This window comes from Bubalus bubalis, chromosome 17 (assembly GCF_019923935.1).
Source record: "Bubalus bubalis isolate 160015118507 breed Murrah chromosome 17, NDDB_SH_1, whole genome shotgun sequence".
In the NCBI taxonomy this organism is placed as follows: Eukaryota; Metazoa; Chordata; class Mammalia; order Artiodactyla; family Bovidae; genus Bubalus; species Bubalus bubalis.
The window spans coordinates 2,376,230-2,401,632 of NC_059173.1; the positions used below are offsets into that span (position 1 = coordinate 2,376,230).

The 25,403-nt window shown below is 51.2% G+C and overlaps 1 protein-coding gene and 1 long non-coding RNA gene across 2 annotated transcripts; one reads left to right on the top strand and one right to left on the bottom strand.

Moving 5' to 3' along the window:
- Positions 1-129: 129 nt before the first annotated feature.
- On the bottom strand, positions 130-9,895 carry YWHAH (tyrosine 3-monooxygenase/tryptophan 5-monooxygenase activation protein eta). Its single transcript, XM_025267302.2, has 2 exons — positions 9,643-9,895; positions 130-1,580 (listed from the first exon to the last, which is right to left on the bottom strand). The coding sequence occupies exons 1-2, from the start codon at positions 9,727-9,729 to the stop codon at positions 927-929; spliced, it is 741 nt and encodes a 246-aa protein (XP_025123087.1). The 5' UTR covers positions 9,730-9,895; the 3' UTR covers positions 130-926.
- Positions 8,898-21,368, top strand: LOC123329894. Its single transcript, XR_006545457.1, has 3 exons — positions 8,898-9,262; positions 15,024-15,214; positions 19,555-21,368. It is a non-coding gene; the product is annotated as an uncharacterized LOC123329894 (long non-coding RNA).
- The last annotated feature ends 4,035 nt before the right edge of the window (positions 21,369-25,403 follow it).

A 25,403-nucleotide genomic window follows, 5' to 3' on the forward strand; every position in this document is an offset into this window, starting at 1 on the left:
ATGGAATCGGGGGGCACAGATTCTATTCCAGAAATGCTTTGGAGTTTGGAGAGATCGAATCAGGGTTCAGAGCGGGGAGCTGCGACAGCTCTTCAAGAGTGAGAGAAATGAAGACCATACACGTAGAGGTAATATCCCCAAAGCAGCATTTTTATTTACCCACTGAATTCCAAAACATTTAATTTAGGAGTCTGGCATTTCATAATCACCCATCTTGATTGACATGGGCTGACACACATGGCGCTGTCAGGATACACAAGGACGATAGCCAAAGAGTTACAAAAAATAAATCCATGATTCTTAAACAATTGCAACCAAAAAAAAAAAAAAAAGTTACAGGTATCAAAACTTTAGATGCATTGCATTGAAAAGAAGGTTTGTGCACGTCATAATTTAAACAGGCGAACAAGGTGCTACTGAAACCTCACGTTAAAGTTTATTATTAAGCTGATGGAAAGGAGCAAGTGGTCTCTCGTCCCAGCTTCCCTTAATGGTTTTCCATTAGCTAAGAAAGAAGAGGGAGGGGTGAATTCACTTTTGCATGCACAGATGTACTGCTTTAACAAAACACTAGCAGCTGGTTTGAAGTGGACCATTTAAATACCAACTGTAGCCTGTGTGGCTAATTCTCCTCTCTAACTTTCTGAGGCTTTCGCCTGCAATTCACCTAAACAGGCAAGCAAACGACAATGCCTTCTTCAGAACGCACCTGTCTGCACAGTCCAAAAAGGGAGCTCCTGTGGGCTCAAAGCAACCGTCAGTCCAGCAATGCCCATGAATTAATTTATCTGGAACTGCTTCCCGGGGGCGGACAGCAGGTCTGAGTAGCTGTGCTGCCGTACAGATAGGTTGAGCACTGGATACTTAGTGAGTGTGGCGAGAGGGGACTGGTGGTGATGGGGCGGGGGCGGGGCAGGCCAAGGCGCTCAGTTGCCTTCTCCGGCTTCCTCGTCCTGCTGGTCGCTCGTCCAGAGGGTGAGGTTGTCTCGCAGCAGCTGCATGATGAGCGTGGAGTCCTTATAGGAATCCTCGTTTAGTGTGTCCAGCTCGGCTATGGCGTCGTCGAAGGCTTGTTTGGCTAGGAGGCAGGCCTGCTCAGGCGCATTCTGGATCTCGTAGTAGAACACGGAGAAGTTGAGGGCCAGGCCCAGCCGGATGGGGTGTGTGGGCTGCATGTGCTCCTTGCTAATCTCGAAGGCTTCCTTGTAGGCCGCCTCTGAGGCCTCCACCACACTGTTCTTCTTCTCGCCAGAAGCCACCTCGGCCAGGTAGCGGTAGTAGTCGCCCTTCATCTTCAGGTAGAAGACCTTGCTCTCGTACTGGAAGTCATTGCAGTTCTTGATGAGGAACTTGTCCAGCAGCGCCAGCACGTCGTTGCACACCGTCTCCAGCTCCTTCTCAATCTTCTCCCGGTAGGCCTTCACCTTCTCCAGCTTCTTCTCATTCCCATCAGCCATGGTCTTCTGCTCGATGCTGCTGATGACCCTCCAGGAAGACCGCCGGGCACCAACCACATTCTTGTAGGCCACGGAGAGGAGGTTCCGGTCTTCGTTGGAGAGAGGTTCATTGAGCTCAGTCACCTGCAACAGCCCCGAAAGATAAACACTGAGACCCAAGTTCGAAAACCTGGGAGAGAGATCTTCCCTTCAACCCCGTCAACAAGCCTCCTGAAAAACAGGGATTATGTGGTACTTCCCTGGTGATCCCATTGTTAAGATTCCATGCTCCCAGTGCAGGGGGCACGGGTTCGATCCCTTGGTCAGGGAACTAAGATGCCATATGCCGCACACTATGGACAAAAAATATCCAAAATGAAACAGAATTAGAGAAGCCACTCAAGAAAATCCAACTGGACAAGGACCCTATAGTCTCAAGGGAGACTACAGTCTAACAGAAGAGGCAGATACCAACTCAAAAATATTAGCAGTAAGAACTTTGAGAGATTCATAATTCAGGCCTTGTGCCAAGTTCTTAAAAAGTGAAACAAGCAATTGTCTATCACCACTTCCCTCCTCAATAAATCCCAGACAAAATATAAACACCCTCCCTCTTCTAACTTCCCCCATTTCCCTATCCCCAGGACTCTTCCTCTTCTGCTACAAGACCTTAGCCGGAGATGGTCTCCCCTTCTGCCCAGTCCATCAACCCAACCACACTTCATTCTCCACAGCATCTTCAGCTGCAAGCTGCCCGACATTCCCCAGGAGGCTTGCCCACAAGCTGGGCTCCTCAGTACCACCACACAGATAGGAGTGGTGTCCACACAGGTCTGAAGTAATCCCCTAGTCTCTACTCATCCACATTCCCAGGTCCTTCAAGACCTGGAACCCCACTTGTGTTCTCCAAAGACTGCCTTTAGACACTCACCTACTCATATCGCTTTACTACAAGTATAAAAAGATTTTATATTTTCCTGATAATTTGGCCTTTTATGGAAGCAACCCATATAAATCAAAATTCTATCTCAAATACTATGACAAATCTCAGAATGCCTGAATCCTTTAGAATGACACTTTTCTAGGACAATATTGCATAAAACAAAATGTGAGGCAAGAACAGAATTTGGAAAGCTCCTCAGATCTTCCAGTAAGCAAATCCCAACTAAGGCCACTTGATATTAAAGTGCAAGTGACATCCATAAGGAGTCACTATATAATATACTTCATCCTGTGACCAATAAAACTGCTTTTGTTGGGCTATTGCAAAGACACCTCAAGATATGTCCCCAGAGTATATCATTAAAATTGAGTGCATACCTGAAATATTTATATATCACACAGTGTTTGTATAAGAGGCAGTATCATTACTCAGAAAAATCCTAAGACATCTGGAGCATAGCCTGAGCTAGTTGTGTGACCTTCAACAGAATACAACTTTTCTGGGCATCAAAAGTCAAATTAGTGAAGCCAGCCCAAACAACCTCCAAGGATTTCTTCAGCTCTAAAACCCTAGGATTGTTTTTCCTGAACAGTAACAGGTGTGGTTAAGGCCTGAGGTTGGTACTATAACGTGTGGGTGCATCTGTGGGTCCCAGGAATCCACAGGTCTGATCCTTTCTCCATCCAGAATAAACCGCCAAAAAAGGCTACTGGGTAATATTTGTAATGACACCTTCACAAGAAACACTAGGGCCTAGGAGTGTCAGTGTTTATGTAACGATCACCTGGTCGCCTGCCAGTCTGAATGAATCACTATCGGCATCAGCTGAGTGTGACTAACAGCTAAACAAGCATTGTTCTCAGAACTCCAGCCAGGGCCTAACTAGGAAACAACTGCATATGTTTAAATATAGTGTTTTTTAATACTCCTGGATTACAACTTGGCTAATAAAAGGAAACTTTTGGGAGGAAGCTAGCTTTATTACTTGATCAGGTAACTAAAGAAAATTGGGAGTTTTCCCCAGATTGGAAAATTATAGACTAAAGTGAAATCCGATGGCCTGTTGTAAAACAAGATTTACAGCCAGTCTTGGCTGTTGATACTTACTGCAAATAACCTTCGCTAATGTTTGCTAGTGCGAATTCTCAACACTTCAACTTCCAAAATACAGGAGCCAGGATACTTAAAGACAAGTCTGGTCACCCACTAAGAGGGGTAGATCCTGAGGACAATGCGATGCAGGGCAGCAAAGTAGCAACTGCTTGTCCCAACCAACCATCAGAGGAGCCTAGCGGGACAGCCACCTGTGGATTCAGCAGAGATTACTTCCTGCATCTCTAGGATTACAAGTTTCCAAACAGCTAATTAGGAACAGAAAGAGTAGACACGGAATTCTCGAGACAGGAGAGACCTAGACAAGGATTCTCGGCCTTCTTTCTCCTCTGATGCTGGTTCCAGCACTCTCATGTCCATCACATGCCAGCTGTGCCCAGAGCAACAACCCCCCGACACTTAGTCCCCACATGGCCACGCCAGCTTTGAGGGACTCCACCTCTGCTCACTGCCCCTCTGCCGTCTGGTTCTCCTGCCCCACTCCCCACCCCAGGTAATCCTACTTAGATGCTTCCTGAAAACCTTAAGACTGTTGAAGCTTTCCCATTTGGGAAGGCTCTCCTCCCACCTCCTCTGAGGACCGGCCTCCCTGCCAGTCATTCTGTTCATGTCTGTCCTCACCAGGGAGCCTCTGGCTGCACCAGCTCCCTTCACCCTCTGAAAGCATCCAATGACCTGGCTAGTTACGAATTCATTTATCTTCTTGTGACACCATTGGCTTATTCAACAATCCCCAAGGGCCTCCTCCCACTAACTCAAAGGGCAATAAGCTATGTGTTTGTGAGTAAAAATAGACCTGCTGCCAAAAATAGCGCATGAACTATTTGGGAAAACTTAAAAGTTCTCAATCTGGGAAACATCCAACCTCAAAAGTAACACTGAACAAACAAGTTTTAAAAAAAAAAAAATCACCCCTGAGCTGCCAGACCACATGGCTCAAGCTGTTTAGATACTCCTCCTCCCCAAGAAGCCTTCTCATCCTTCACGGCCACATACACTCCTACCACTCATTACAACCACCCACACCCGCATGCTACCAACAAGCTTGCTTTTGATATAGAAGTTTACAACAGGGGAAAAAAAAAAAACACCTCAAGAACAATTACATAAACATAACTACATGATAGTCTTTAAGCCTCTTTGGCAGAACCCTGTATAGATTTTTAAAAAAGAAAAGTGAGCTTGAAGAATGAAAGCTTTTTTTAGGCTGATTCTTTCCCAAGTTAATGCCCCCCAAAGTGAGGATTCTGCCTGGTGCCCCACTGGCAAGGCACCCATCATTGGTCTCCACTTGCCCTGACCTGGAAAGACCACCTTCTGTCCTCACCAGGCAGAAGCTGCAGGTCCTGCAAGGCCAGGAAGGGACCCGGCTTTGAGATCACAGCAGGTGAGTTCAGCTAGTGACTATTCCCTCTAAGCTCACTATTGGCCAAAATAGCTACCCTTGTATCATTAAGAAACCACTGTTGTCTTGCTCTGGGCTTTAAGTAGACATTTTCATGGGCCGTGACCGGCATTAAATACAACCCCATCTGAACAGGGTTACTGCACACTACTGCCCTGAGGCAGCAGGTCTGAAATCTTCAGCAGCTGTGCGGATTCCAACCACAGAAGTGCCAAAACCCACCACTAAGGAGGGGACACCACTGCAGGGTGAGGAGCAGGAGGGGCAGTTTTGACTGGCTTCAGCCTGGACACTTGGGAGAATCTGACCAACCTAAACACTGAAACTTAGGGGGTCTCTAGGATTGTAAAATATACTGAACACAATATGGAGAAACAATCTTTTAAAACTATAATTTAACATAGTCTTGCACTTCTCAAGTCATAGCAGGAATTCAATTAATACTTTGCTTCCTAAGCTTAAAAAAAAAAAACAAAAAACTGGTCTTTAAGAGACCAAGCATAATCCAGTTATGTTCCCCTGCTGTACCTAAGACCCATAAGAGGCAGATTCTGTTTTTAATTAAACTTGACATAAATGACTTCTACCTAATAGAGGGAATTATTTGTCCCGTAAGCCCACTTATGTGACTGGCTCGGAACCTAAGTGACCAATGATGACAATGGCTATAGAACCAGAAAGTATACGAGAAAGAAACTTGATCCCTCAGCCTCATGGGGCATCATCACTGAGTTAAAGGGAGAGCTCTAAACTTGAGAGCCGAAATCGTCACTTTACAGCTCGACCTTGAGGAAATTCATCTCTTCAAATCTCGTTTGTAAAATGGAGTTAGTAACAGGATCCATCCAGAGTTGTTCTCAAGAGTAAATGAGAACGTACACATGGAATCAAAGCTACCCTTTACTGAGTGCCTAGTAGGTGAAACGGTAAATTCAATAAACCTGATGACCTGTAACATGGAACACACACTTGGGGTATCACCCCCCCCCCGTCATTATTTCTGAAAAAGTGTGACACTGAAGTCGTATCACTAGTATTAAGTTCCAGACAAAGATGAGAAAATACATTTTTGTTTTCTTTAAAGGAAAGGTGGGGTTTTTGACAGCGGGAGCTCTTCTGGGGATAATTTAGCAACCCCAAATCCAGATGGGGACAGCTGTCAATGCAGCAAAGCTATGTAAACTGCTCACCAAGTGAATGTCTTTTAACTGAGAATATTGCAGGACTAATGCAGAGCCCTCTTTCTTCCTCAGCCGTTAAGACAAAGTGATACTTACATGGGCAACACGGCTTGATGGTTCACGCACATTTCAAATGGTAGTACCAATGTGGCTGTATGATGCCACACTGATCACAGTTCTGGTCCACCTCAAAATCATCCTGTTTCCATATCTGCAACATGGGTTAAGTCCCACCTAGGACACTCAGCCGTGCTCTAACCTTTCACAGAGCACTTGCTCACTCCCTACTTCCTAAGATCTTACAGCTACGGCACTGGGCTGGGCCTCAAAAGCTGCAGCTTTGTTGCCTGCACGTAAGATTTCTACAGATAGCCTTCAAGTCCTTCAGGTATATTTCTCTCCGTCCTTTGTCAATGACTGTGCAACAATATTAGAACACACCACGCCATGCCAAGTAATTTTGACATTTTATAACTTCATGATTGCCACCTCCGTTTCAGTATGACTAAGGGTAGTGACATGACTGAATGATGTCTATCCATGAGTATTCACTAGAAATCTATCTGATCAATTACTTTCCTTAGATCACTTAGTTTTATGCATTAATATTTTTATCTCACATTATGGGTTTATCTTATAGTTCTCATGAGAAACTAGGCTCATTTTATGAGGTGATGAACTGTATAAGATCATTCTAAGCCTGGTCTGAAAAGGATTTGGGTTCCAGAATCTTTCACAACTTTTCTTCCCACTGTTTCACTCTATGTAAGCAGTAAGTGTGAGATGAGCTGGAAGATACACCTTTACTTAACTTCAAAAACATTTCTTGCCTCTTCAAATTAGGGGATGAGGCAGGGAACTGCAGCTCTCAACTGATGTGAACAAACACCTTTGTTTTCAACATGCGTGATTTTTTTTAGGCCTTACCGACATCCTCCTCCAGGTGACGCTGGTAGCATATGGAACATCAGTCATTACAGGCAGGCAATATTATTAGGTATCATTTAGATGATAAAGGAAACAGAAAACAAGTTAGAAAAATGAAAGCTAAAAACTCATTTGACAGGAACACCAACATAACTAGTTCTGACCTTCAGAGGACCAGGAGACAAGAGATGTGCGCTTCAAGGTCACAGAGTGGCCGCATCAGAGCATTCCCTCACTCAGGCGCCTTACAGCAGTCTACTTACCTGCCCTGAAGAGAACCCCCATAAACCCAGAGAGTTAACAGAATCCCAAATCCTCCCAAAACCTGTATTTCAGGCCTAGGATATTAGTGAAATAGGGACTAAGCCTTCTAAATAACATTAAAAATTTAACGTTCAAACGTCAACTTAGGTAAAATGTGAGAAAGTTTTCCACTAACCTTGCTGAGTCCTTTCCAACAAATATATCCATTAATTTAGATGAGAAAAAAAATGTTTCTTTAATAGAAGAAACAGGCATATTGACCAAAAAAGTTCTCGTTTTAACAGGAGTTACCTTGAGGGACTGGTCTCACAATTCTGAGATGACTAGAGCTTGGATTGAATTTTCAGGAGCCTATCCAACCCACCAATTATTTCTGATACCGATGTTATGTTTCCAATACACGTTTGCAAAATCCTACCTTAACGTCTCATAGAAAATCTGTGGACACAAGTAGGAAGCTACAGGAAAGCATTTTTCAAGCCTGCTTACAAAGAGCAGAAAATCAATTATTTTTTCTCTGCAAACTCTATTCCTTTCCTGTTACATCTCTGCACTCTCTCCTTACTTCTCATTTCAAATTTCCTGTTTCCCACAGCTCCACAACTGCCTTCTAGTCATTTCCCCATAATCTCAATCACTTTGTTTCCAGCTCCTTTTTTAGTCCCCAGAAGGCTTCTAACACTGCAGTCTTCAGGTCCCACTGGCAGGACAGGGGAGGGCCTCACTAAAACGTCCAAAGAGCAGCCTCAACCTGCACAACCCCAGTGCCACTCAGCGACTAGGGAGAAGAGGCGCACTTTAGTGTGGCTTGCTGAGTGGACAGAAGTGGCTTTATCCCAAAGATTAAGCTCAGGACTCCTTACGAAGAAATGCACTCATAGTCAATCTTATTTCTGTAAAATCTGCTAAATTATTAAATCTTCTTTTTTCTTATGAGACTCTCAGAATTACATAGACTTCAGGTTCCAAACCTACATCGTCCCTGGCGTGGATGAAAAGCTCCTTCTTATCTAGCCCATAACACCCTGCTTGGGCTCAACTGGAGATAACCAATGAGTCAACAAATGGGCGGTGGTGATAGGCGGTGGTGATGGTGGTTTCCAGACACCTGGTTCAAGGTATGATGTGGAGGACATGGAAAAGATAATGCTTCAAATACCCTCCTTACCTGGATAATCCTAAATTTGGACCCCCACAACAGATTTTGTATTAATAACAAAAGCCTTAAAAGGAGCTTTTCACATGACTCTGAAATTTTAGAGAGCCACTGTATTTGAGGATTTTTCAGTACCAAATCCCCTCCCAAGCCAGGATAAAAGGGCAAAGGAGCTAAATAACACAGGACAGTCATTCTTGACCTTAAACCCACTGGCACCTGCCTTGAGGGATGGGTCAAGGGCAGCTCTGAGTCCCACCCCCCGAGTATCTGAGTCTGCAGGTCTAGGGTGGGGCCCCAGAGGATCCGCCCCCGTCTCAGGAGGTTGTGCGCTGGGTGAACAGGGCAGGTTGCCCACTGTGGCTCTAGCCCTGTGACCTTGACGCAGAGAGAAGTAATGTTCATTTAGAGAAGACATGAAATACTACGAGGAGACAGAGCAGTGAGGGGGTCGCTGGAACTCTAGGTCTCAGACACGCAGGTGGTGTCTAATCCAAGGCACTGGGCAGGGTGTGGCCGGCCAGGCTTCCTTCCCCGGAAACGGAGCTGCAGGCGGGTCTCCGAGGATCTCGAGCGGGCAAAGGCACATGGGTTCGGCTCGCCCAGGAGTCGCAACCCGTTTGGGGTTCCAGGCAGATGGGCGCAGCATCCGACATGGGAGGGGGACCCACGCCCTCGCCTGACTGCAGGGTAGGGGTCTCGGCACACAAAGCGGACCCCGGGCGTGGAAGGATGGAACTAGAGTGGTTCCGGAGAGCAGAACGAAAGCGCATCGGGATTACACCGACTTCGGGTCGTGGCAGCGGAAACCAGTGGAGACAGGGCGCCACTCACTAGGTGATTCTTTATTACAAGTTGGGGTGCATGGAGGAAAGCGAGAGGGGGTGCCCCAGCCTGGCGGAACGGACCGGAGGAGGAATGCGGGTCCCCCACGCTCCCCCGGGCACCCTCCCCCATTCGGGGCTCCAAGCTAGGATGCCGCGCCCCCCATCCGCCCGCGGGGTCCCCGCTGCGCCCCCTCCCTGGAGACCCCACCCCGCCCAGCCGCAAGAAATGGCGGGACGCGCGGCGGGCGCGGGAAGCGAGGGCTGCGGGCCGGCGGCCGCGCCCAGCCGGGCGGCGGGCTCGCCCCGGGCCCGAAGGGGCTGCCGCCGGGCCGCCCACCCCTCCCCTACGCCGGGCCCCCGGCCGACCGCCCGGGCTCCCGGCGCGCTCACCGCCTTCATGGCGGAGGCCATGTCGTCGTAGCGCTCCGCCTGCTCGGCCAGCCGCGCCCGCTGCAGCAGCTGCTCGCGGTCCCCCATGTCGCTGAGCCCGGCCTCGATTCCCGCTCCGCTCGCTCGCCCGCGCGTCCTCTCCGGTCGCCGCGGAGGCCGCCGCCGCGCACGCGCAGTGGCTTGCCGGCCGGCCGAGGCTGCAGGCAGCAAGCAGCGCCTCTTGCCCTCTCGCTGGCTCGCCCGGCGCTCTGTGGCTCGCGCCGCGGACGCCGCCGAGGGAGGACAGGCGGCCGCGCGGGGGGGGGATGGGAGGACGAGAGGACGCCTGCGCAGTGGGAGCTGCCGGGCCGGGCAACGCGGAGCGGCGCGAGTGGGAGGGGGGGAAGGGCGGCCCGGCCCTAACGGTCTATTTCAAGGTGACGTCACCTTCTATAAATAGCTGCGGCCACCGCCCCGCCCCAGAGTCGCGCAGGCGCCGTGCGAGTGCTGCATTTTACCGCCGCAGAGGTGGAAGTGCGAGAGGGGAGACCCGGGGTGGGGACTGCGGAGCCGGGCCGCGGGCCGCGGTAACGGAGGCCTCGCAGGCCGCGCACTGTCACGGCCCCAGCCGGAAAGGCGGCTCGGAGTTCAGGATAGACGTCTGGCTTGAGGAGGGACCCAAAAGCAAATACACTTAGTGCTTGGGAGAGCCAGGAGGCCGCGTGCCCGAGGGGCGGGCGGACAGACTCGCGCCCGCCCAGCCTGGCGGTTGGGCTGCTGTGGACCACACCCTGCGCTTGGGTCCGCGCTGGCCGGGCGGGGTGGTGTCCGGTCTTCGGGGACAGCCCCACGCACATTCACTCACGGGGTCCCCTCCCTGGGAGGTGGCCTTGTCGCTTCCACCACGGGAGGAGGGACTGAGAGGCCCCGCTGGAACGGGTAACACCACACACCTGCCAGGAGCTGGCCTGGTGGTATAGGCCCTTGCAGGCATATGCTATTTAATGCTCACAACCCCACCCTCGTGGGCGCTGCTGGCTTCCCCATCTTTCAAAGCCAGAATAGTGACGTGCTGATGGTTACACCGCCTGTAAGTTGTGGCACGATTCCACCTGTGGGAAAGAGGAGAGTGGACCAGCTGTTCACTGAGCCCAGTCCTGGCGTTCCACGCTGAGGACCCCTGGTGCCAGGCCCTGGGGAAGGGAGGAAAAGCCCAGTGACTGAAGCCTGGCCAGACTTAGTAAAACATGCCAAGGGAGGTGCAGGAAAAGGGAGGGGCCTTTTGCTCGCCGAGGATCTTATTGAGTGCCTGCTGCATGCTCAGCACTGGGGAAAGGAGTAGCTACAGAGCAGGATACAGTGCCTGCCTCTGAAAATCAGAGACCTAAGTACTCAAGAGCAGGTGGGCCAGACGTTGAAGGAGGTGAGTCAGGGAAAAGGTCTTAGGGAGTGGGGTCCAGCAAGGGCGAGGGCTTGGCAGTGAGGAGAGAGTCCTGGCAGTGGGACCTGAGGTTGAATAGAACAAGATCATGGAGTGTTTTCAATGCCAGACTGAAGATCTGAGGCTTTACCCTTGGGTGATTGAGAAGTACCAGAGGCATGGAAGAGATATTTTGGGTCCAGATTCTTGCTCTGCAGGGTCAGATGCATTAGAATGGAGAGGAAGGGGACTTCCCTGGTGGTCCAGTGGTTGGGACACCACACGCCCGTTGCAGGGGCCAGGGTTCCATCCCTGGTCAGAGAACTAGATCCCCCATGCCACAACTAAGACCTAGCACAGCCAATACATATTTTTTAAAAGGTGGGAGGGCCTCCCTGGTGGCTCAGTGGTAAGGAATCCATCTGCCAATGCAGGAAACATGGGTTCGATCCCTGATCCTGGAAGATCCCACATGCCATAGAGCCAACTAAGCCTGTGTGCCACAACTATTGAGCTTGTGGTCTGGAGCCTGGGAATTGCAACTACTGAGCCCATGTGCCCTAGAGCCTGTGCTCCGAAACAAGAGAAGCCACTGCAATGAGAAGCCCACACACTGCAACTGGAGAGTAGCCCCACTCACCAAAACTGGAGAAAAGCCAGAGCAGCAGCGAAGACCCAAGGCAGTCAAAAATAAATTTTAAAAATTATTTGAAAAGAAGGGAGAGAGAGGGACTGTAGAGTGGTCCTTTTCTGGACCTCAGTTTACCACCTGTAGAACTAGAACTGTATAAAGTACTGTAGAATAGGAGAAATCCTGGAATGTCAGAGCTGGCAGGACCCTTAGATTCACCACTGTCTGACCCCTCTTCCTGCATCAGGGGACAGTGAAGTCTCGGGGAGGAGGGGTTGGCCCCAGTTTGCACAGCCAGCAGAGCCAGGGCCTCCACACTAGGTCTTCTACTCCTGGGCTGCCTTCTTCCTGCTGTGATGCTGCCGTGAAGACCCATGACACAGCATTTGAGTGTATGTCTGGAAGGAAGCCCCCACCCCAGGTTTCTCCATGCTTTGAAGAGCCACCTTTGCTAACTACAAATGGAATCAAGGTTAACGAACCAGGCTGATCTTTCCCCTAGTCTTTAAAGTGTGTGATGAGTGACTGTTAATTGCTCAGTTGTGCCTGACTCTTTGTGACCCCATGGACTGTAGCTCCCTAGGCTCCTCTGTCCCTGGAATTCTCCAAGCAAGAGTAGTGGAGTGGTTTGCTATTCCCTTCTTCAGGGGATCTTCCCAACCCAGGGATCGAACCTGGTTCTCCTGCATTGCAGGCAGATTCTCTACTGTCTGAGCCACCACGGAAGCCCAGAGAGTAATAGATACTAATTTATCATACATCGGGGGCCCCAAGAGAATGGGTTCCTATGAGAGGTAGGAGGAGGGCAAGCACTGGGGGGTGCTTCCATAGTTCCTTCCAGTCCTTAGACGGATTTGAGCCCTTCTGGCTTCTGCTCATGTTGGACTGAGAGTGATTTCAAAACAGTGAAAATCAGGTAGACTGGGGCATTCTAAGTAACTGATGTTGACATTCATACATGTCATATGGGGAACACTGGTTCTCCCATAAGGCTTTTTTCTTTACTTCTCACAAAACATCACTGTCTCCACCTCCCACCCACCCCTCAATCCAGTGTACTCTGGCTCTACACCCACTCCTCCACCTAGTTGGCCCTGGCTGTGGCCACCAGTCCAGGGTCACTGCACAGTCCTCCCCTTCCTGGCCCTCTTTTCTGCACTTGGCACAACTGCTCACCCCTCCTTAGCAGGTTCTCCTCTTAGCTTTTATGACCTGCCTCTCCTGGCTCCTCTATATTGCTCCAGCCGCCCCTCTTCTGTCTCCTGTGTGGGCTCGTCTTCTCAGCCTACACAGAAATGCTAGGGCTTCTCAGAGCTCTGCCCAGGCCCTCTGCCCTATCCCGGGTGACTTCATCCACACCCGCTCTTGAAAGGAAGGGAACTTCTACCCCATTGCCAGCACTGGGCCAGGGGCTTTGCAGAGGTGGGCATATCTTTTCCCTCAAGATAGTCCCTGTAAGGTCAGTAGGACCTCCATCCCCATCTAACAGATGAGGAAATTGTCTTGAAGATATTCCATGACTTGAATAAAATCACGCAGCTGGTAGTCAGCAGACCCAGGATTCAAGCTCAAATCTATCCACCTCCTGGGCCTGATGGCCCCACAATGTCTTGAGGTGTAGCTGAGAAGGGGTCAAGGTGTGACTCCCCTTTTAGCAGTCATTCAGATTGTGAAAAGCACACACAAGCCTCCCTCTTGTAGCCTACACACTTAGCAGCATCCATCTCCTTCACCCTCAGGAGAGAGCTGCCTGCTCCCTAAAGTCTTGTAAACAGAGACCAAGATGGCCACCTTAGACAGGCTACCTACTCCCAGAGCTCAAAGTCCCATCAAGCAACGTTGCTTTTGAGCAATTTCCAAGAGGGCCGCTGAACCCGGGGATGCGGGCTGATGATCACGGTCAGACACACTGTGTGGCCCCTCGAGCTCGGAGCAGGTGCCCAGAGCAGGGGCCAAGTACGCTGCATCCTTACCTAGCAGGATCTCACCCGGGGAACAGAGCAACACTCTCCCCATTGCTACATGTGTGTGACGGAGATCTGGAGATCTGGGCTTGGGTCTGCTCTCCCAGTTACCAGATGAGCATCCTTGGGAAAGCCACCTGTCAGGAGAACTGACCACCCTGTTTCTTAGGATTGGGGATCAGCAAGAACAAGTTCCCACCCCGCCTGCACCAGCCATCACAGCTGTAGAAAATTCCATGCCGTGCCCCACCCTGAGCCAGTGGTAACGACTGTTTCTCACGCGGGACTGGATTTCCAAAGCATCACCAGAACCCTCCGCCAGAGCCCAGTGAATAGGTGACCCAGAAAAGGCACGCCCTGCTTTTATTTTTTTTTTCCCCTGCTCTGGGACACTCTGAGCTCCCTGTGAAGTCTCGACACCAAGGGACGTGTTACAAAGAAGCCCTAGTATTGTTCTGGAGAGACGGCGTTCACACTGTCGGCATGGTTACCAGCTTGAGCAGGAGGGGCTGCCCGCCCACAGATTTGTGTCACCTAGATAGAATTTTCAATTTTATTTTTCTCCCAAATGCAAGCCTCCTGCCGCTTGAGTGACCTGGCCGATTACAAGCCAGGGATGATATCACCACCACCAGCAGCAGCAGCTCTCGCTGTTAATTGCTGGCTCTCTGCCTACCTTGGGGATAAACACTTGACCCCCTCCCCGGACCAGCTCCCCAAGTCCTCACATCATATGCATGAGGAAAAGGAGACCTAGAGCAGTGAGGTGCTTGCTCAGTGGTCAAGGCGGTCACCCCCGGCCTCCTTGCCCACGCCCACTGTCTGCCAACTGGCCAGGCCCTTTTGCAGATACCAACTTCCACCCGCTGTGTCGAAGGTCAGATTTCAGGATCTGAGTGCACAGATTTCAGGATCAGCCAGAGTATCCTGCTGCTCTTTGAAAGCCCTCTTTGGGAGCAGATCAGCTTCCACGGCAGTTTTTGGCATTAAGTGCGAAAATGTCCTAGTAGCCGCAATCTGTGAGCTGGTGGGGAGCTCGGAGCCCCGTTCTCAACAACCCCCATTTGCTCCCCCCGCAAGCTTGTTCAGTGGAGCTTGGCTCTGGGGAAGAAGGCCAAGCTGTCGCCTATAGAATCATAGTTAAAATGAGAGCAAAAAAGGCTTCTGCTTCAGTTCCACAGATGGTCAAGGAGATTGTGTTTCTTAGCCAGAATTTTCTAGATCCTTTGGCTGGAACCATCTGGCTAATTGCCTTCCGTGTGGTTCTCAGGAGGTGGGCCCAGGTGGGAGAGGCTGTGGTGGTCCAGGGAAAGCTGGAGTGCGGTGACTTCCCTTCTCAGCCTTCGACTTCCGGCTATGAAATGGGAGGCTTCTGTCTTTTTTCCAGCTCTAAAGGTCTAGGGTGTGACACCACTGGAAGTTCCATAAATGGCATGGCAGCTCAAGAGGATGAAGCAGTGATGCCTCAAAGGCCCAGTGTCTGGCCCACATCTACACAGGGAGTGGAAGAGGGTAGCAGGACCTACTCCTCAGCAGGCCATAGGCAGCAAGTGGCCAGTGAGCTCCCACTCAGTCAAGGTAAGGACAGTGTTGTTGTTCAGTCAGTAAGTCGTGTCCGACTCTCTGGGAGTTCTGTGGACTGCAGCACACCAGGCTCCTCTGTCCTCCACTATCTCCTGAAGTTTGCTCAAACTCATGTCCATTGAGTTGGTGATGCTATCTAACCATCTCATCTTCTGCCATCCCCTTCTCCTTTTGCCTTCGATTTTCCCCAGCATCAGGGTCTTTTCCAGTGAGTCAGTTCTTTGCATCAGGTGGCCAAAGTATTGGGGCTTCAGCTTGAGCAACAGTCCTTCCAACGAATATTCAGAGTTCATTTCATTTAGGATTGACTGGTTTGATCTCCTTGCAGTCCAAGAGACTCTCAAGAGTCTTCTCCAGCACCATAATTCGAAAGCATGAATTCTTCGGCACTCAACCTTTTTTATGGTCCAGCTCTCACATCCGTACATGACTACTGGAGAAACATGAAGGTTTGGTATTTCCGTTCCGATTTTACAGAGGAAGAAGCCCAGGAGGTTAAGATTGTCCCACTGCAGCACAGGGAACGGGGGGCGGGAACCCGGATCCTGACCCACTCCACCACCATCACCATCCTTCCCGTGCCTGCCCTGACCTTGTGAGCACCTGAAAAGTTCTTTCGGTTGTTGAGCTGCGCACATAACTATCATTAACTGCTGCTTGAACCATAACCTTGGAAGTGAGGGTGAGAGCTGATAAGTTTCTACCAAGGTTCTCTGCCAGGCAACTGTGCTCAAAAACAGCTTTTCCTCCCCAGTATGTTAGTAGGAGGCAAGCAGATTGCTGCAGCCTTCTGTCTGCTTCCAGACGACAGTGGTGGGCTGGCCGCGACTCGGGAGAAAAAGGGATCTAGAATCGCCAAAGCCAGGGGAGAAGCCTGACTCTAGGGGGCTGGTCTCTGCAGATGGCCCTCAGTGGCCACTGGGGTCATAGGTAGGAAGGCCGTTTTCACCCTTAAAAGATGCAAACCCCTCTGCCTGGCCCTTTGTGATCTGGCCCTGGCCCACCTTTCCAAGCTACTACCTACTGTATGGACATCCTAAAACCACTGGGTTCACAGGCCCTGCCTGCAAGTTCCTGCCGACTTTCCCATTCTTTCACCTCTTCCTCTAAGTCTTTAACACTCAGCTGAAAGCTCACCTCCTCTCAAGATCTTTCCCAGGTCTCCACCAAGAAGCACTCTCTCCTTCCACTCACTCCCACCATGACTCTGGTATCCACCACCTGCATGGTCTTCTCTTGGTAGGATTGGTATTTCCTGGCCAGCTACTAGGCATCAAGCCCTGTGTTATGCAATTTAATCTTGTTTAATCCTCATGACAACTGTGATGTGGGAGCGTCCTCTTGTACCCATTTAAACGGATGAGGAAACGGAAGCTCTCATACCCAAGGTCATGGAGCTAATGGGGGCAGAGTCAGGATGTGAACCCTTTCATAGTCAGGCCTTTCTGACTACGAAGTTCACGCTTTTTGTCACTTTTACCAGCTGCTTCCTAAAGGAAGTTGGCATTTCCCGTGTAAAAAGTAAACACCAGAGGACAAGCCTGCATTTCATTTCGTTCACCATCTAGGGGTCCGGGGTGCCGCTCTTCATGAATGCTCAATCAAACCTGATCACACCTTGTGCCTACTGCAGAAATGCCACTACAAAGGACTTCCCTGGTGATTCCGGGGGTTGAGAATCACCTTGCAATGCAGGGGACGAGGGATTGATTCCCGGATCAGGGAACTAAAATCCCACATGCCACAGGGCAACTAAGCTCATGCGCTGCAACTACTGGGCCCACACACTCCAGCTGGGGAGTCTGTGTGCCATGCGACGCAAGGCCCCATGCACCGCAGCTAAGACCTGACATGGCCAGATAAGTAATTTTTTTTTTTTTAAAGAAATGCCACCACCAAGATCCCTCTTTGTAAGTGACCAAGGTCTTCCAGGAGGGGAATGTGCTTTATACTGGCTGACAGCTGATTGGCAGCCTCGTGGAAGATAAGACAGGAGGGAGCTGAGGGAGGAAGGCAAGATTGCAGGGCCCAGGAGGGGGCTGCAATGAGGAGGAGGTGGTCTCCCAGTTGAATTTGGCCACCTTGCAGTAACTTGGGGTATAAGATCCAGAGTTGCCTGACGGGGCCTCAAATCCCAGCTCTTCTGCAGTAGCTGAAGTAGTCTGGACAAATCGTTGCACTTGTCTGAGCTTCAGTTTCCTCGTCTGTAAAGTGGGCTTGTTGCTCACCTGGCCCTGATGCCGCGAGGAACAAGGATGAGGAGGAGAGTGGGTGCTGCCTGCCTGGCACTTGTCACTGTGCTGTTACCTCCTTTATGTGAGGCATCAGAGGACCAGCCCAAACCGAAATGCCCGCCTCGTGAAATCTCTGGGCCCTGCAGGCCTGGGGAGCAGTACAGAACTCACTGAATCACAGACTCATAATAGCGGTCCAGCAGTTAAGACTCTGAGCTCCCGATATAGGGGGTCCGAACTGTGGTGCTGGAGAAGACTCTTGAGAGTCCCTTGGACAGCAAGGAGATCAAACCAGTCAATCCTAAAGGAACTCATCCCTGAATAGTCATTGGAAGGACTGATGCTGAAGCTGAAGCTCCAGTACTTTGGCCACGTGATGTGAAGAGCGGACTCACTGGAAAAGACCCTGATGCTGGAAAAGATTGAGGGCAGGAGAAGAAGGGGATGACAGAGGATGAGATGGTTGGATGGCATCACTGACTCAATGGACACGAGTTTGAGCAAATTCCAGGAGACAGTTAAGGACAGGGAAGCTTGGCATGTTGCAGTCCATGGGGTTGCAAAGAGTCAGACATAACTTAGTGACTGAACAACAACAGGGAACTATATCCTACCTGCTGAAATGATCTGGCATGGCCAAATAAACAAATATTTAAGTTTTCACTATTTTTCCTGACCAGGTGTTGAACCTGGGCCCCCTGCATTGGGAGTGCAGAGTCTTAGCCATTGGACCGCCAGAGAAGTCCCTAAATAAATGCATATTTTTTTAAATAATAAGGATCTTAGAGACAACTGAGGCTGGCTTTCCTACTCTGAGACCACACTGCAAGATGGGCTGTTAGCCAGCTCTGCCAGCAGATGAACCTGGCTCCAAATCCAGCCCCCACTTGCTCTGTGGCCTGGCTCCTCATCTTTAACAAAAAATTAAAAATAATTCCTTTGCCACAGCTCTGTTTTGAGGATCAGAGACCCAGGCTGGTGTTAGTGTTAACTATGGGGAACTGAAGCTCAGAGAGGGAAGGAAATTCACTCATAGTCACACAGGAGACTCCCAGCAGAGCAAGGCCTAGGCCCTGCCCCCCACCCCAAAGCCAAGGCCTGGGCTTGTCCTTGGGCAGCTGCAGCCTTAACCTCAAAGAAGGCTGAGGAATTCACACAGAGATCTCTCATGGGATTCTGGGTCTCATTGAGCTGAGACCCCAGCTGGGTTGCCTGTGGCTGGAAAATGTCAGAGAGCCCAAGTCAGAGCCTGGGGTCTTATGTCCAGCTGGGGTCTGATCCGCAATATTACCCAGGGCTTGTGATGTCACCCCTCTGAGCCTCAGTTTCTATGCTCCCCGAATCAGGGTAAGGATCCCTGACAGGGTGAGGAATTCTATGAAGGCACAGAGCTATTTTCATAACAGCTGCTCCTGAGTTCTCGCTGGGCATCAAACCCTCTGCTGTCATTAGCTCTGGCTTCCTGGAGTCCTCGTAACAGTCGGTACAGTGGAAACCCAGCTGCAGGTAAATGACCGAGGAGGGACAGAACTCGGGTCTGAGATCTGATCCTAGTCCTTCTTGCTAAAACCCTCACCGTCCTCTTTTCAGACCTAACGGGCTCCTTCTTTGGGTTTAGCTTAATCCTAGTTTCCTCTGGGAGGATCTCTTGGTCACAGGCAGGCTGGGGTGGGCACCTGCCCTGGCTCACAGCACGGGTCTACCGTTCTGCGTTAAGAGAGTTTCTCCCTCTCCACCACCAGACAAGAATGTCCCGTGATGAAGGAGCTCATCACCCTCATGACTGCCTCCCCAGAGCCTAGGCCTGTGCTTGGCATACTTGTTGTTCAGTCACTAAGTTGTGTCCGACTCTTTTGCGACCCCATGGACTTCCCTGTCCTTCAGCAACTCCTGGAGTCCATTGAGTCAGTGATGCTATCTAACCGTCTCATCTGTTGTACATGCTTGGCATACAGCAGGTGCTCAATAAATATCTAACGAATGACTGAACGCATTGTGCCAGCATCAGGATGCTACCAGGGTCCCGAGGGAGCCAGAGAGATGGGAGGAAAGCTCCTGGACTCCTGCCACGTCTTACATTAGCGGCATCTTCTCCAACAGCCTGCCCCCAGGGACACCATCTGAGCCAGCTGAATTCCGGGCACTGCTTCACCTTGGAAAGGAGGCCACAGCTCTCTAGAGCAGCCCGGTAATTGACGTCACAGCAGTGCCGGGAGCGGCCCCGTTAATATTTAATGAAGACTCCGCTGCGGCAGAGCTGCAGGCTAGGAGGGCTGCGGGGCCATGCTGAGTCCCCACAGGGTCGTGAGGAGGGCACAGAAGGTAAAGTTTCCTAAACCGGAAAGCCCCCCCATCAGATGAGCATCACAGCAACGAGTTTTAGTCCCCCGGCTTAACTCAGAAAGAGCCAGGGTATCACGTGCCTGCCATGGGACAAGGAGACTGCTGACCAAGCCCCGGCGATAAATGTAGGGGGATTAGGGGCTCCCGGGGACGTTTCCTGGAGATGGTGGGAGGACAGAGCCCTGGCGCCGACCGGTCCCAGACTCCACCCCAGGTTTGCCTTGCACAGCTGGGCAGCAGCTGCACCGCTGAGCCTCAGTTCTCTGATCTGTGCAATGGGAATCATGATACCCTCCCCGAGAGGCTTTTGTGAGAATTAACGGAGATGAATGCTGTAGATCGGGAAGTTGCTGGTGGCTCAGTCGGTAAAGAATCCGACAGCAATGCAGGAGACACGGGTTTGATCCTTGGGTCGGAACGATCCTCTGGAGAAGGAAATGGCAACCCACTCCTGTATTCTTGCCTAGAAAATCCCATGGACAGAGGAGCCTGGAGGGCTTACAGTCCAGAAGGTCACTAACAGTCAGACATGACCAAGAGTCTAAACCACCAGCCGTGATATAGAGGACCCAGCCCAGCACACAGCAGGACCTCAGCAGACAGGGTGCCTTCTCCCAAACCAGTTGTCGGGGTGTTTCATGCATTCATCGGCTGGAGTGATGTGGGAAGGGAAGAAAGAGCAAGGGGGCGAAGGAGGGGAACTTGGAGCCAGCTGTCTCGGGTTTGGACTTGTCACTGTGGTGGGGCAACGTCCCAGAGAGATGTCAGACGGAGGATGGACGGAGTGCCCAGGGTGGCAGGAACAGAAGGGCCCTTGTGAACTGTCTCTTGTGATTATCTATCTGACCCCTTCACTCGACAGAAGAGGATGCTGAGGGCCCCGGAGGGAGCAGACCAGCCCCGGAGGCTTACACTGCAGAGCCGGGGTCTGACCTCGTCTTTAGTCACCCACCTGAGACAGCATCAGCTGAGGGATTTACCCAGGGCCACCCACATGGAGGCAGGTGACGCAACGAGAGGCCCTGTTTCCGTCCTCTGCGTCTCTGGCCTGGACAAAGCAGGGTCTCATCATCCCGCCCCCTTCCCGGTCTCCCGTGAGTGTGTGTTCCCACAAATCCTGGAAGTTTCACAAAATGTAAATCCAACCGTGTCATCCCCTGCGTAAAATCCCTCTGTGGGCCCAAACTCAGGGTTGCCAGAGAGAGTGCAGGAGGCCCCATTAAAACTGAATTTCAAATCAACAAGTAATGGTTTTTAGTATAAGAATGTTCCACATATTGCATGCCTATAATTATACTTAAAAATGTATTTGTTGTTTATCTGAAATTCAAAGTTAACAGGACAGCCTGTATTTTTTCTTTTTTTTGCTAAACCTAACAATCCTATGCAGACTACCTTCAGGAAAATGCTGGAGTCTTTTAACTGGCCTCCAAGGCCCACTTTGACCCCATTCGTGCTTAGTCACTCAGTTGTGACTCTTTGAGACCCCATGGACTGTCACCCACCAAGAGCCTCTGTCCATGGGATTTTCCAGGTCAGAATACTGGCCATTTCCTTCTCCAGGGGATCTCCCTGACCCAGGAATTGAACCAGGGTCTCCTGCATTGCAGGCGGATTCTTCTGCATTGCAGGTGGATTCTTCACCAGCTGAGCTACCAGAGAAGCCCTGTAAACTCCTCCTTTCCCCTCTCTGCTTCAGACACAGCTCTTTGCTTTTACCGGACAATCCCCAGCCCTCCTTCCCTCTGGTCTTTGCAGCTGCTGTTTTTCCGCTGGAACAATCTTGGTGTTTCCACACCCCTGCTGCCCCACTGTGCTTGACCTGACATCCTTCAGGCCTCCAAAGGATCATTGCTTCGTCATGGAAGACTTCCTGGCTCTCCAGGCCTGGGTGGTACTTCCTCTGGGCTCCCACCGCACCTGAGCAGGTCCCCCATCTGTCCTGGTGCCTTGATGCAGAGTAGGGATTCAGCAGACATTTGTTGCATTGGATTGCTAAATCCCACAGCCCCTCACACTTTGCCTATCAATGGTTTCCCCTTTATCCAAGTTCTTTGCGCTCAGATATCACCTCCTCAGAGAGGCATTTTCTGACCATCCTGGCTGAAACAGGAAACACAAACCCCGTGTCCCAGCCAGCCACTCCCTGTGCCATTACCCTGTCTCATCCAGTCCACAAGTCCTCGGTGTTTTTTTGTTTTTTTTTTTTGGCCGTGATTTGTGGCATGCAGGATCCTAACTCCCTGATCAGGAATCGAACTCACGTCCCCTGCATTGCGAGCACAGAGTCTTAACCACTGGACTGCCAGGGAAATCTGTCATTCACAACGTTTACTGCTGTCGGAAATCACGAGTTATTCACTTGTGGTCATCGTCCATCTCCTCCACCAGGCAGCAGCTTCCCTGAGGGCAGGGCTATAGGGACACTTTCCTGTCCATCTCCCTAGCTCCTGTGGGGTGTCTGGCCCAGGGAGGATGCTGCAGACTTACTGATAGCAACTCCTGAGCGTGCCCCTTACTGGTGTGGCACTTGGGGTGCAGAGTGACGGGCGTGAGCTCCCGCCTTCTGTGTCCTCCAAGAGCCTGCCCTTGGGAGGGCAGGAGGGCAGGCCAGGTGGCTGGGCTGTGTTTCAGGGGCAAGAGCTTCAGGGAGCCCGAACTGAGCAGGAAGGAAAGAAATCTGCCAAAGCATTCATTTTCAGCTGGGGCTGAGATTCCAAGCAAGGACACCACAGGGTTTTTCTTTCCTCCAAGTCGATGGCTAAGTACCAGCCGCCCAGCACATCCTCCTGAAGGATCACACAAAACTGAGACCCTAGGCCACAGGAGACGGTGTTGGGGGCACTGGGTCGCTCCTCAGGGGCCAAGGATTTCTAAATCCCTAACACAAAGTAGATCCTCTGAGCCTGCCTTCTCCAGCACCGAAAAGGTCCAGCCACTGCCTCCACTGTGGGAAATGCACACGCCAGAGCAGCAGCATCTGCTCTCCGATGCCTCATGGAGCTGCCGTTCTGCCTCCTGTGGGGGCAGAGAGCCCGTCACATGTTGAAGTCAGCCTGCTTTCGAGTCAGGTGGCCTCCTGTCGGAAGTGTGGCAGCACTGCCACCTGCGTGACCTTGGCGTGCAGGCCGACCTTCCTCGGAGCCAGCCTCTGCATCTGCAAACAGTGGACAGTGAAGACCCAAGGCTGCAATGAGGAGTCAGGCAGGCCCTCAGCTCAGATTCAAGTGCAGAGCAACATTAAACTGACTGTAATGTTTGTGAGTGTATCTTCTTGAGTCCATGTAGCAGGGTGGACAGCAAGGTTTGCAGTGAAACAAGGACCTTTCCTGGGAACTGGAGCCGCATTTAAGAATTGCCTGGCAGGGACTGGAGTTTTGATGTGGAACCCTTGGTCCATGTTAGAGACATTGATTCTATTCAGCAACTGTTCTCTAAACAGATGAGAGAACCCCTCGGAGCATCCCTTCAACCCTCCTGGGGGCCCCTGGTATGGATAAGCCAATGGTTTGGGGGTAGACCCCTGACAAGGATTCAAGAGGCCTGGGTTGGAGGGCCAGCCCTGGCATGAATATGCTTTGTGACCTTAAAACAAAGTCTATTTAAAAAAAAAAAAAAGGGACCCCTAGATTTTCCACCAAAGACCCTCTAAAGCCTTTATTTAAGTCAGGCAATATAATGAGGGTTCAGGTCCTAACTTGTAACTTGTGTGACTTTGGGCAAATGAATTAACCGCTGGCACTGCTACAGGTTTGATTTTTCCTTCTGTGGAGACGGTAGCCCTGGGGCAAGAGAAGGATTGGGAACGTGCTGCAAGATACAGGATAGATGAGAAGAGAGGAAGCTCAGCAGCCTCCCAACGCCCTGGGCAACCAAGAACTGACCCACCTGACTTTGAGCTGAGGTGGGGCTACCTGTTCCAGTTTGCATCCCCTGCAAACAGCCCTCTGGATCTCAGCCCCACCCCAGGTAGAGAGTGACTCAAGTTGTTCTGCAAAGACTGGTCCCTCTGCCCCTGTTGCCATGGCGCTGCAGCACCAGCCTGGCCAATCAGGAAGGAGACGTGTATCTGAGCCTCTGTTGCTAAAGCCAGAGCAGGACACCCAGCCAATGGGAAGGGCGGCAGCGTGGAGCCACCATGGAAACCTCAGCCGTGAGGTTCCAACCGGGTTTTTGTCTCCATATCTTGTATGCGGAGGTGGGGGGCGGGGGCTAGGCTGGGTTTTCTGAATTCCTTTTTTGCAGAGAGCATCCTGCAGCCTGTGGAGGACACCCAGGAGTCACGGCAGGGGTGCATGACAAGAAGACATCTTCAATGAGTCAGAAAGGACCCCAGCTTAGCAGGACATAGCTTCAGATGTCCCCTTCATCACTCTCCCCCCAGATGCTCAGCATTACCTGTGTCTGTGATCTTACCTTATCCCCACAGCTCTGCCTAGCCCCATCTGTCCTAAGAAGCAGTGGTAGGCTGCAGAAGACTCCCCACCCCCAAAGTAAGAAGAGGACAGTGGGGCTAACCTCAAAGGGCGTTTTTCTGCCTTGTAGCTTTGTGGTTCTATGAAAACTGTTCCCCCTGTTCTGCTACATGTGGGGTCGGGCAGGAGGAGAGAGAAAAGGATCAGTTAGACACAAGTGCTGCCCCTCTGTAAAATCAGAGGATGGGGCAAGCAGGCTCTGCGAGTCCTCTGAGCTCACATGCTGGACTCGATACTGATTTTTTTGTTTTTGTTTTGTGAATATTTATGTATTTGGCTGCGCTGGATCCTAGGTGCAGCATGTGGGCTCAGTACGCAGGATCAGCCTTCGGTGCAAACTCTTAGTTGAGGCACGTGGGATCTTGTTCCCTGGGCAGGGATCGAACCTGGGTCCCCCTGCATTGGGAGCACATAGTCCTAGCCATTGACCACGAGGAAAGTCCCCTTGGTGCTGTTTTAACCTTCAGGCTCTAGATAAAGGGGATCTACAAGGAATAACTTTCCAAGGGGGAGCCCTGTAAATAATGCCCGTGGACACAAGTAAGACTCAGGTTGCTTTATGCCCTTAAAATGCCACATGCCTCAACTAAGAGTTTGCACCGAATGCTGAGCCTGTCCATTGCAGAGCCGAAGCTCACAGAGGTGAAGCTGCCCCCTCAGGTCACACAGCTGCCCTGATGTGGAGCCAAGCCTGGAAGGCTAGCTAGCTTCCCAGCCCAGCTCTGCAGCCTGCCACGTGCAGTCTCCTCAAACCAGCCTTCCCACCCCTGAGCAAGCGTGCGTGCGTTCGGGGAGGGGTGCACGCCCACACTCCCGACATCCTTATTTTGCAAACACAGACATAATAACAACAGCAAGGGAAAGTGTGTCCCACCCCTTCCCCCGCGCTCTTCTGGCTTTCACTCTGTTGCCTGGCAACAGCTCCATCCAGAAACCTAGGTATCATCCTAGGCAGCTCCCTCGCCCTCATTCTTCCCACCAAAGACATCGCCCAGTCACATCCCTTTATCTCCTAAAGGCCTCCTCGCCCACTCGTCCGCTCCCCACCCCTTCCCAGCCCGGGGTTCCATCATGGGTTTCCTGGCTTCTCACAGGTCTCCTGCTGTTACACCTGCCTGTCCCACCCCTACT